Genomic DNA, 12086 nt, shown 5'->3' on the forward strand with positions numbered 1-12086 from the left:
CCCAAAAGGCTGAGCATGGTAATTGGTTATCTGGCTTCCAACTGTTTCCTACATCTGCTCTGGATTGGTCTGTATGGATTCACAGACATAACCCTTCATGAGGGCCGTCTGCCAAAATATCACATCCTTGTTGCTTTAGTCTCCACTGGTACACTCCACAGTGGCTGAAAGTCTCGGACTCACCATCACTTCTGGGCCTGCAAGCCCAATCGGCTTGTGGGCTTGCACCCGGAAGATGGTCATTGTCCATTATATGCTTGATTTTCCTTGCCTCTGGGACCCTGCGTTCATCTCCCACATGGGTCCTGCTGCCCTTTCATTCCTAGAAGTTGGCATGTGATGGGCCAGCAGGATTTTGTGGCAAGTTTCCTAAGCGGAGTTGTTGACCAGAGTGCATGTTTCAATCCGATAACTGCAATTGTTCTTACAGAGCCTGGGTTCAGACAAGGTCAGCAGCTTGAATGGAAAATAGGGGCTTCGCAGGGTTCTATGATGGGACAGAGATGGGGAAAATCATCTGAACTCAATAGGTTGCTGATGGAATGGACAACCTGGTGGATAATCAGTTTACCTCTCCTTGACCCTAAATTGCAGAACTGGTTGGGACACCCGGTCCCCATGGCTTCTTGATATAAAATTAAACACATACTCAAACAAGGCCTAGTTATGGCAGCCTAACCAGTGAGAAGTGCTTCAGTGTTACCAGATGATGGCTGTTATTGGGCATCACCTGTATTACAACGCTGTCTGACATCTGAGTAGTGAAACACTTGTGTATAGGCGTGCTATAAATAAAATATCGTATCATAACAAGGTACCAAGACCTGCAGAAAAGACTACCGTAACCATTGATACCTATGGAGTTGCCTTCTTTGTGTACCAGATGAGCGGTTTGCTATTTGACATTCTCCAGCATGGGGTCTGGCATGGATTCACATGCTCATGAATATTCCCAGTCGTTGGGCTGGGAATCCTTGGTAAAAGAGAAGGAAAGCAGAATCTTATTCAAACTCTGCGCAAAGTGTGGATTAAGGAACGCATTTGCGGAAGATCGGCATCATAAACGCTTATGTTGCCTGCATCCGGACTGCGATGAGGAGGGATACAAGGTGTGCCATTGTTTCTCGAAGAAAACCAAAAAAGACTGCTAAAGCAGATCTGTCAGCATGGCTCAAGTCGAGTAAGGCCTCTGGGCAGGGTCAGGCATCGTCTAGGACCGGTCGGTCCGAGGAGCGAACTCCCTCCTGGAGGAGGTTGAGATCCTTTGAGGACGCCTAGCTCGTGGGGTTCTTAGAGAAGGTCAACCTCTGCAACGCTGGCTCCATTGGGTTTTCCACTGATGTGCGTCCCAAGTCGGGCAGAAGGTGATCACCATCATCCTCCAGGGTGAGCCTGCTGACGATAGGGGCCTCTTCTAACAAAGTCCCTAATCCTGTCCAAACTCTGTGTGTTCGCGGATAAACCGACAAGGTTCAAGTCCGAAGAGGACTCGTCAAAACTGACTAAGACCTTGCAGCCTGCTAGGTCAACTGAGTCAACGACAGCGCCTTAAACAAGGGCTTTGACAAGCACATCATCAACAGAGTCCACCACAACAACGATGAAGGAGACTGGATCCACGAAGGAAGTGTTTGCCACGACCACCCCACGGGTGTCCTAACCCCCAAGGCGAGATACGGCCGTAGAGGCAGCGACAAAGGCAACGGCCACTCTGGGGTCGTGGAAAGACCCGGCTACCGCATTGACACAACAGCCTCCTAAGAGGGAGAGGGAGAGAGAGAGAGAGAGATACACGGTCCCCCTGGTGGAATCTCTCCGGTACGTGGACGCACGCCTTGCTTCAGATAGACCAGTGCAGATATACTCAAGTTCCAACGAGGGAGTCAATAATCTGCACAAAGATTACTGTACAGATCACGAAGGGGGAGGATCTCGGGGTGGTGGACCTAGGTCCCCTGCTCGCAAGAGAAGACTTGTCAGCCCAGACCCTCCGCCACTGGCTGCTTTCACCCCTAGACACAAGGGATGGGTCGCTGGATGTTTTAACGACTCTGCACACACTGGTCACAGAAATCCAGCAGAGGATACCCCCTGCACTGGGCACTGGGACCTATGCATCCACGGGTCCCTTAAGAGCCTCTGAAGTTGAGCCCACCCCTGCAGAAGAGAAAGTCGAACGGGGGCGCTGTTCCTAGGCATCATCCAACCCCCTCCACCACCACCACCACCTCACCACGAGTCGACTCCACCAGGAGCCGCGGCTCCGCACACGGACACAGGCAAGGACACGACTACCACGGCTACGGGCACCGACAAGCATGACTTTATCACGGCTGATGGAGAAACACCACACGAGGACGAGCCCCATACGTCCTCCCCACCAGACGAAGTTGGATCCTTTCATTCCATCATGTCAAGGGACTTTTAGCTGTTTCAGCTGGTTCCCTAGGAGACTAAGAAAGGTGGTTTCCTGTACCAGCGGCGCAAGTCGAGAAGAAAGACCATCATGTCCGTTTGCTTCCTGGACTACATCTGGGAGGAAGGCCTGGCACTAATGAAGAACCAGAGTATGCCCCTGCCAAAGCGTGACAGGTTGGAGAAAAAGTATAGGGTACCAGATTCAGCGCCCAGGTGCTTAAGACCTCAGACTTTCGCCCAACTCAGTGGTCTCGGCCACAACCAGGAAGCGCTCTGCGAATCCATAGTCTGCAGCCATGGTGCCTCCGGACCAGGGGGGCAAGAAGCTGGATGCAATGGGCAAGAGGATAATTTATACAGAAGCCTCTAGCATCAAGGCAGCTAATGCCCTAGCCATTTTGTCCCGGTATGACCATAAACTATGGTACAAGCTGGGTCCTGTTCTAGACTTCCTGCCCGAGGACAAGAGGTTGAGGCACTAGAGATTTTGCAAGAAGGGGAAGTGGCCTCGGAACATGCCATCAAACTGGCGGTGAAAATTGTGGAAACTGGTTTCTGCCAGATGGGGAACAGGGTGTCCCTGCTTTGGCAAGGTTGGTTGAAGGCAACAAACCTCCACCAGGACAATCAGGCTAAGGTACTGGATATGCCTTTTGATGGGGAAAACCTCTTCGATAAGGCAGTCCAAGTCTTTTCAAGCAATAAAAGCATACACTCAGAGGGCACGCTCCTTGGGAACCTTACAGCAACAACGGATGTCATCCTTTAGCTCATCCAGAGGAAATCATGGCAGATCTTCCGAGGGTTATACCCTGTACTGGCAACCTTCATGCTCCTCCACGCAAGAAGCGTACAGGGGTCACTCTCAAGGCAGCAGAGGACAGCACTGCTGCCTCCAGCAAGACTGAGCTCCCACCGCAGGTGTCCTCGTATTATGCTGATACCGTGACTAGAACAGGGAACACAGCTTCTGCAGGAGGTGCAGGCCACGTTGCAGAAAGGGGCAATAGAACCCGTCCCCCAGCGTCTCGGGGGCTCTGGAGTATATTCCAGATGCTTTCTGGTTTGAAAGAAAACAGGGTTGGAGGCCGATCCTGGATCTGCATCGTCTCAACACGCACTTTAAGTCCCAAAAGATCTGGATGGTCACGTTGCAGCACATACTCCGCCCACTGGAGGAAGGGGATTTTCTGACGTCGTTGGATGTGGAGGACGCCTACTTCCACATCCCATTCACAAGAAACACTGCAAGTTCCTATGATTTGTGGTTCAGTGTCAGCACTACCAGTTCAAGGCTCTGCCGTTCGGCCTGCAGTCAGTCCCGAGGGTCTTTACGTAGTGCTGTGCCTGGGTGGCTGTGAATCTTAGTCTACAAGGTAGCCACGTATACCCTTACCTGGACGACTGGCTGGTTCGTTCCCACTCTCACACTCTGGTAAGTGAACACACATCGAGGACTGTACGTCTGGTGACAGAGTTGGGGTTCTCCATCCAAAGGCCTGCTCTACGCTATCTCAGGGCATGCTGTTCCTAGGTGAAGGAGAAAAGGGTGAGAGCCATACAAGGCAAAGTGCAGTGCTTATTGGCACAGACGGCGGCGGTGCGGCCCATCAAGTCGCTGCTGGGCACAATGTCCTCCTGCATCGGCATCGTCCGCCTCTGCAGACTTCACATGAGACCTCTTCAGGAGTTCCTGGATGCAAGGTGGATGCAAATATCTGGGACCTTTGCAGACAATATATTCCTCAACGAGGCGTTCTGTTGGGCCATACAGTGGTGGGGTGTAAGACGGCATCTCAATCAGGTGACTCAGTTTCAAGTTCTGCTTTACCAGGAGACAGTCACCACTGACGCCTCTCTATAAGGATGGGGAGCCCACACCGGACAGTTGCATGCCAGAGGCCTCTGGCAGCCGGAGGAAAAGGGCCTCTACATCAATGTCCTGGAACTTTGGGCCGTATTCTGGGCCCTCAAGTCTCTTCTGCTGTCCATGAAGGGCGAGGTGGTGAGGATCTTCAGACACCACCACTGTGTTTTACATCCGGAAGCAGGGGCTCAGGGGGAGATCCGCTCACCAGGCGCTCTCCAAGGAAGCCCAGGATCTGTGGCTCTTGGCCATTCCGCAGGGCATGTTAATCGTCCCTTTTCACCTGGCGGGCATCAAGCACACTATTGCATACTCGCTCAGCAGGGAGTTGCGCTCCTGCCACGAATTGGAGCTTCACCAGGGCATGGTGGACCTTCTGTTCTACAGATGTGGCAAATACCAGATCAATCGCTTTGTGACTGCGGTGAACGCCAAATGTCAGAAGTTAGCCAACAGGTTCTCTCAGTCGAATAGCATGGGGGATGCGTTCTTGTTCCCATGGGAGAGACGGTTCCTGTACGCATTTTTTCAGTTTCCACCCCTGCTACATGTGATCAACACATTCACAGTACCACTGCAAGATAATACTCGTTGCTCCAACATGGCCGAGACAGATCTGGTGACCGGACCTGCTGCGTTTGGCAGTGACCCCATCCATTAGGCTACTGCTGTTCCTGGACCACCTCGCCAGGGAGGTAGGGGCGATTCTGCACCACGACTGTCGTTGAAACGGAGGGCATGGCTCCTGAAGCCTTAGAGTTTCGGGGTTATGCTTAACCAACGGAATGTAAAGAGATCCTGGCTAGAGCCTCATCAACGTTAAAATGCTACAGCCATAAATGGAAGCGCTTTTCTGTGTGGTGCTGGACTCAGAAGATTACCCCTCTGCGAGTCATGGCCCCTCAACTTCTTCCCTATTTGCTTTCCTTTGCCAAGGCAGGATTGACACACGCCTCTATCAAGGTGGACCTCGCTGCCATATCCCGGTACACCAGTTCTCCGGGTAGACCCTCCCTGTGGTTACACAGACGTGTCAAGGATTTCCTCAGGGGACTTTTCTGGCAGTGAAGTCTCCAGCTTCGGCCTTGGAACTCCATGTAGTACAGACTTAGCTCATGCAAGCTCCTTTTGGACCTATGCATCAAGTCTTGCTCAAGTTCCTCTCGTGAAAGACGGCTTTCCTTGTAGCTATCACTTCGGCCAGGAGGGTCGGGGAGATCCAGGCCGGTCGTACAAGCAGCCTTACTTTTCTTTCCACGCTTCAAAGGTGGTACTGCGTACCCCCCCCCCATCTTTATGCCAACGGTACCGTCAGAATTCCACCTCAACAAATCTTTGGTTTTAACTGTCTTTTTCCTGAATTAGTCGCCACCAGCGGAGAGGGACTTGCATTCTCTTGACGTTGCTCGTGCCCTGACGTTCGAAGTGGCACGTACTAAGAATGTTCAGAAGACTTCTCAGTTGTTCGTCAACTTTGGATCCGTAAATCACTGTAAAGCCTTATCAAAGGTTTCTATCTCCAGGTGGCTCTCTGGCTGCATCATGCACTGTCATCAACTGGCGAGCAGGCTGCTGCCAGGCTGACCGAGAGCCCACTCCACCAGAGCCATCAAAGCAACAGTGTTTCTCTCTGGTGTGCCCCTGCTCGACATTTGCTTAGCTGTTATGTGGAGGTCCATGCACACCTTCATGAGGTTCTACTGCATCAACAGGGAGTCCATAGTCGGCCAAGCGCTGCTACGCAACCTGTTCACGTGAGGTGAATGTTTTATTGCTTCTGTTGAGCATTGCCACCTCCCGTGGTTGTGTATATGTACTGCGTTGTAAAAGTTATTCATGAGCATGTGAATCCATGCCAGACCCCATGCTTGCAAAGTTTTAAGTTAATTACCTGCAACTATTGTTCTCCAGTAGGGGCCTGGCATGGATTCACATGCAAACCCTCCCTCCTTCCCCTCTGTGGCTCTTCTTGGTTCATACTGCCACCTTACGTGCTTACTATATGTGAAGATGGCAGCTAGGGGTGGAGCTTAGGGAGAGTACTGTCATTGGATGGGGGCAGTATGACCAAGAAGACAGTGATTGGTTTAGAGGAGAAATACGGTTTTTAAGTGCAAATGAAACTGTTCTTTCTTTTAACGAGGATTCCCAGCATGACGACAGGGAATATTCATGAGCATGTGAATCCATACCAGACCCATGCTAGAGAACAAGAGTTGCATGTAAGTAACTTAAACCTTTATGGTGCAGTGCTTGTGCATGGTAATATGCTAATGTTCACACTAGAGACAGCTTGTGAAGCCAAGGGTTCCCTTTCCATGTGTCTGTGTCTTCCCTGGCCGTAAGCTTAAGCTGCATAGTATGAACAGTAGAGAGCTTCACATTCAAAAATAGTCTTGAGCAAGACATTTAGGTGCAGTCTTTCCACACAGAAAGGGGTCTTGGTGCAAAATGCAAGTATTGGTGCACAAAGTGTTTGTCCAAAGGGCATCTAGGTCCCCAAATTGGGTCACAGCAGACAGTGGGCACCATCTTGGGAAGAGGGTGGAAAAACATTACAGAATGGGTAACGGAAGTGTTGTACGATAAGCCTAATGTCCTCTTCCAGGAGCCAATTAATTGTTCTTCATGACAAAATGTGTGGACCACAATGGTATTCTTAGTGTGTCGTCTGTAGACATGAAGTCTGTCAATAGTTTGAGGGTGTAAGGCACAGTGCAGTATAATCTTATTTGTGGTATATTCATTCTGAGCAGAAATGAAGGAAATATTCATGAAGAGAAATATGAGCAAAACGTGTTCTTTAAAAAATGTGTCCGTCATATGGTGCCAGCTTCTAATGATTTTTCTCCATGTTGACGGCTGGCACACATGTTTTTCTCACCTGTCTTGTTTGAAAAAGATTAAAGTAAACATTTGACACTATTTTTATTTAGGTCTTTTAACAGTTAACTGAAATAATGCAATGCTCTGACATAAATACGAATAGATTGATTTTACATTTAATCATTGAGTAAGTGTTTACAGGCAAAGTCAGTAAAATGTTTTGTAAACACAATTTTCCCTCTGCAATATTTGGTAGGAATCCAAGATGGGCATGCTCTCGGTCCAGTAGACCTGGATTATCAGAATGCACAATTTCATCATTTTCATCATACTCGTCTGCCAACTGCTGGTGCTCCTATGGATGCAAGTAAGTATTCACTAACTTTGGTAACGCTCACTAACGCTACTGAAATGTATTGTGAATCATATACTTTCTTTTGATAATCGCGAAAGTCTTGATCGAAATTGGAAAAAAATTACATTCTCTTTAGAGCCTGCAAGAAATATCAAATTCATCATGCATGTCAACTTTTTTCCTATCATTGTTACATTACGCACTTCTTTTTCAAAACCCTACTCCACAACCCGATTTGTTGTCCCCACAGCAAAAGAGGGTTCTTAGGCTGCTGCTTTTTATGATCTTTCTTTTTGAATGTTGTGGCCCTTTTTTGGTTTCTCACCATAGTCTTGCTAGTCGATATTCTTTTCAAATGTTGTGGGTAAAGGATCCACTAATGTTTTTAAAAGTCTTTCACTAGCTGAACATATGCTTGGATGTCTGGGACAAGGGCTTTTCCAAATGAATTCAGAAGATTCCTCTACTTAATGCTGCCCGCACTATCTGAACACTTTTCCATACAAGCCACACAAATGAGGCAAAACTTTCATTATACCCTTTTCAAATGAAAGCAGCTTTATTGTGGCCTCTCTTCTATCTATGCATGTAAAAAAAAAACAGTACTAAGCACCATCCATGGTGTCTGGTTACTCCTCTTCTGGCTGTTCACTTAATGCAGAGTTGGTACATATGGGTGTGGTTCTGAGTCGCCTCCAGAACTTGAGTTGTATTTGTGTTTTATACAGTGCAAGTATAGTTTGAGAGCAACAGAGTAGTGTAGAAGAGTTCAAGCAACAGAGGGCAGTTTACAATGGGTTCGGAACAATAGAAGAACACGGGACACAGTTGCCAAAGTCGGACATAGGAATTATCTGATGAGCAGGGTTTTCACTACTTTCCTAAACAGTTGAAGCAATTCTGATTGCCACTAGTATGCCAAAGTATAATAGGAGGACTATTTCCTGACATTTTCCCTGCCAGTTAGTTTACTTTGCAGCCTAGAAATGATGTTGATCTTGGAGGAGAGTTTGCCACTCAAGGTGTTAAGGTTGCCCGCAAGATAAGCGGGCGTCTTTGTGGTAGTTTCCTTATAAGTCAGTTAAAGTTCAGGATGTGAAAGATGCAGTTGAATTTGAAAGAACCGGTGAAAAGGTGGCATGATGACTGCTTTTAGGAGAGTCAGGTGCGCTGCAGGAGCTCATAGAGGACGCTGTTAACCCGCTCTGTGTGCAATCACAAAAGCCTGTACCACAGTCCAGAATTCCTGGGAAGGGAAGAAGGGTATAATCTTGTGGAGCAGTGTGATCTGGTACCATGTGCTCGAGGCTTTCTTCTTTGTGCTATTAAAAGGAAATGTTGTTCACGATGAGCCTGAAAGATTTGGTGGATGGTGCAAGTTGGGAAGTTGCATCTCGTTCAGCCGTCCTTGAATGCTCCTCTGTTTAGGGGTGTGGCAAAAAGAGCATACATTCAGTTTGACTTGAGTTTTAGGCATGAGCTTGTCATCCATAGTTCATTTCCTGAGGCGAGTCATGTCATGAGAGCAGTTTACTTTAAGGTACAGCAGGGTGTCATCCGTGCACTGGTGTAGTGAGATGTCAGGGTTGTCCAAGTGATCCCAGTGGTTCCATGTACAGATTAAAGATCACCGGGGAGAGGATTGGGTCCTGTGGCACACCGCAGGTAACCGGGTGGAGATCAGATTTTGTGTTTCTCTTCTGCACAGCCTAGTATCTGAGATATAGGTTGAGAACCAGTTATGGGCAATGCTGCATGGGCATCCCACAAGCGAGGCAGGGTAACTGCTGCTACCATCGGCAGCTGGGAGAGGGGCAGCCCCAACCCCCCGCACCTGCTCCTCTCCTCCCCCCCCAGCTACAGAGACACGCAGTCTCGGCAGCACAAAAGCCACGGAAGGGTAAGGTGCGAACAGTCATCGCACCTTTCCTCCAAACAGCAAGGTGCTAAGCGCCATAAGGAAACAACCATCAGGCAGGGTCCAGGTTCAAAGATCTGCCCCCACCAGGGGGTCAGACAGTTGGCTATCCGGCCGGGGGCTGCGACAAAAGCGGCCCCCACCACATACACAACAAAGACCCAGGGCCTCCCTGGGTCCTATAAATGAGAGCAGCATGCTCAGAGTAAACACAATCTGTTTGTGGACCCTGAACGGGGACCCAAGCAAACAGGAGGTTCACTGTTTACTCAGTGTCTTCCAAATCTTCTTGCTTCTTTACTACAGACCCCACCCACCCTACAAAAGGGGAGAAGAACAAAAAGAAGTACAAGGCACTTTACAGTGCCCACAACAAGTCGTTGGACACAAGAAGGCGGCACGGGTCCGAGGGGGTAACCTCAGGACCCGGTTCCCAAAAGTATGATACCATCATGATATGTCATATTGTTATAGTCATAACCCATATCTGTACAATAAAATCCTACAGCCTTTTTATTGCCAACACTTGAACCAAGTTGTGAGCCTATCATTATGGGTGAGGTTTTGGGGTTCGGCCATTACTAATGCATGCATATGGATTCAGCAGTTAAGACTGAAACCGTAAAGGGCGTTCTTTGTACCAGGTGGTTGGTCATAGTGTGATACGCCACCATATCGAAGGTAGCTGATAAGTTCATGAGATAGGAAATACACTTTGTGCGTGATCTGCAGAGCATAAACGTTGACCTGGATAATGACTGTTTCGGTGCTGCATTTAAAATGAAACCTGGATAGTTAGCCCAGGAGCAATGAGGACCCGGTTGATTTGCTTGTGAAGATTTGTCATTAGCCTTTCAATTTTACCACAGGTTTCAGATTAAATATGAATAAAACACAGGGCATGGGGTATAACCTGGATACCTGTGGTTCTTGTGACCAAGATCCCACGATCTGTGAATCCTAAATACATTGGAAATTACAATTTAAGCCTAATTAACTATGAGGTTGGGCACTTCTTCAAAAGTGGATACATCTGCCAATCACTGTATTCCACAAATGAATCTGATAAAATTACTGATACCTAAGTATCTGTATCTTTTCAGGGCTTGGCACATGTGTTTCCCAGTAAGTAAGTAAAGACATTAATAGTGTTTAGAAATCCTGATATGCAAGATGCAGCTGGTGTCTGATTGAAGCAATGGAATATTAATTCTATTGAACCTGTGAACAAATTTAGACTGTTTGAGTGTCCTATAAAAATCAAACCCCCTTTTTGAAATTGCAAGTTTTTTATCTTGCATTTTGGGATTTCTCCACAGTTGGTATCACTGTATGTTCAAGATCACGGGGCCCCACTCATTAGAATCTCTGTACCTACTTGTTTGGACACATTATACATGCAAAACAATGGGTAAATGTGGTCCAACTGAAAATGGAATTTCCCTGCACTGCTGGAGTTGAGAGCTAGTTTCTATGTGTGCAAATATCTGTCTTTTCTTACCTCAAATGAATTGCGCTGTACATAGAAGCGCTGCTTGGAGCAGAATTCCTTACATGCAATATCCTGTAAGCAATGGAGTTTAAAGAGAAAGATTCTCTCTTCATTTTTCCCCATCTAAATGATATGTCCAGCACTGTGGAGCGTGGTGGCGTGCAGGGGTGTGGAGAGGTGCGGGGGGCGGGGGTGAGTTTCTTGCTCATTTTATCATGCAACAGCCATCTTTTGAAGTCTGTGGGACTTTGATAGCTTATGCATTTTATCATCTCAGCATAGTACTTTAATTTAGTTCAATAAAAGCAATCAAACCATGGACTTTGTGTACGTTCAGTAGCAAAACATATTGTTAACCTCGTACTTTTTATTGTTATAATTCCTTCATATCAGGAGATTTTTAACTACCAGAATGGCCATCGCTTTGAGCACTGGGATAAACAAGATGTTTAGTTTGGAACCTTATGACAAGTGAACTATCACCCACTGCTTTCAAGTGTGAACTATCAAAACCAACCTGGTGAACGGGCCATAGGCAAGTGGGAAAAACATTTTTCCAAATAAGATTGCAAAAAATTATCTGAAGGTTTCAGAGAAGATTTTCTTTACTTATAAATATTGTCTGCTTCACTATAAATGGATATTCAGCATTAATGCCCCACAAAATAAATCACTCTTGATAAGTAATCTGTTATCTCAGAAAAACATATTGTCTTGTGAGTAGACTATCCTAGTCATATATAAGGTGCTAATACCCGATACTCTTCAGCAGGGCACCAGACCATGCAACTTAGTCAGCATGCAAGATGAACCCATCCTGGTAAGATCTTCATGAAGGGACAGGATTGGAAAATATTCAGGATGACATTTGCATTCCCACATGTATTAATAGCGGGCCAGCAGAGATAACTCCATGTGTAAAAGCGTAAGCATTCTGCTTACAATTGGGTGATTCCCCCACTGGGATTCAGTCTACATCACCATGGACAGCTAAAGTTGCTTACCTGTAAGCACTAACTGTGGAGTAGTTTTTTTCCATCTTGCAAAACAATCCAACATTTTTGGAAAAGTTACTGATCTTGAATCTTTGTCATTCAGATACCCGCCACTACACCCCACCCCAAGAGCATTTGTAAATCTTAGAGGGCAGGAGCCTATCTTTCTCTAAGATCCCAAACTTTGCCAGAAAGACCTAGTATGCTCCAACGTG

At 47.2% G+C, this 12086-nt stretch overlaps 1 protein-coding gene across 12 annotated transcripts in view; it reads left to right on the top strand.

Annotated features, from left to right (window-relative positions):
• Positions 1-12086, top strand: part of AGFG1 (ArfGAP with FG repeats 1) — a 1171945-nt gene that overhangs the window by 867300 nt on the left and 292559 nt on the right. For all 12 annotated transcript variants that reach the window (XM_069618220.1, XM_069618222.1, XM_069618215.1 and 9 more), the window contains one exon: positions 7368-7478. In XM_069618220.1, coding sequence (XP_069474321.1) covers positions 7368-7478 — 111 coding nt within the window. The remainder of the gene's footprint in view (positions 1-7367; positions 7479-12086) is intronic.

Source organism: Ambystoma mexicanum, chromosome 10 (genome assembly GCF_040938575.1).
Source record: "Ambystoma mexicanum isolate Mex_15411 chromosome 10, UKY_AmexF1_1, whole genome shotgun sequence".
Lineage (NCBI taxonomy): Eukaryota > Metazoa > Chordata > Amphibia > Caudata > Ambystomatidae > Ambystoma > Ambystoma mexicanum.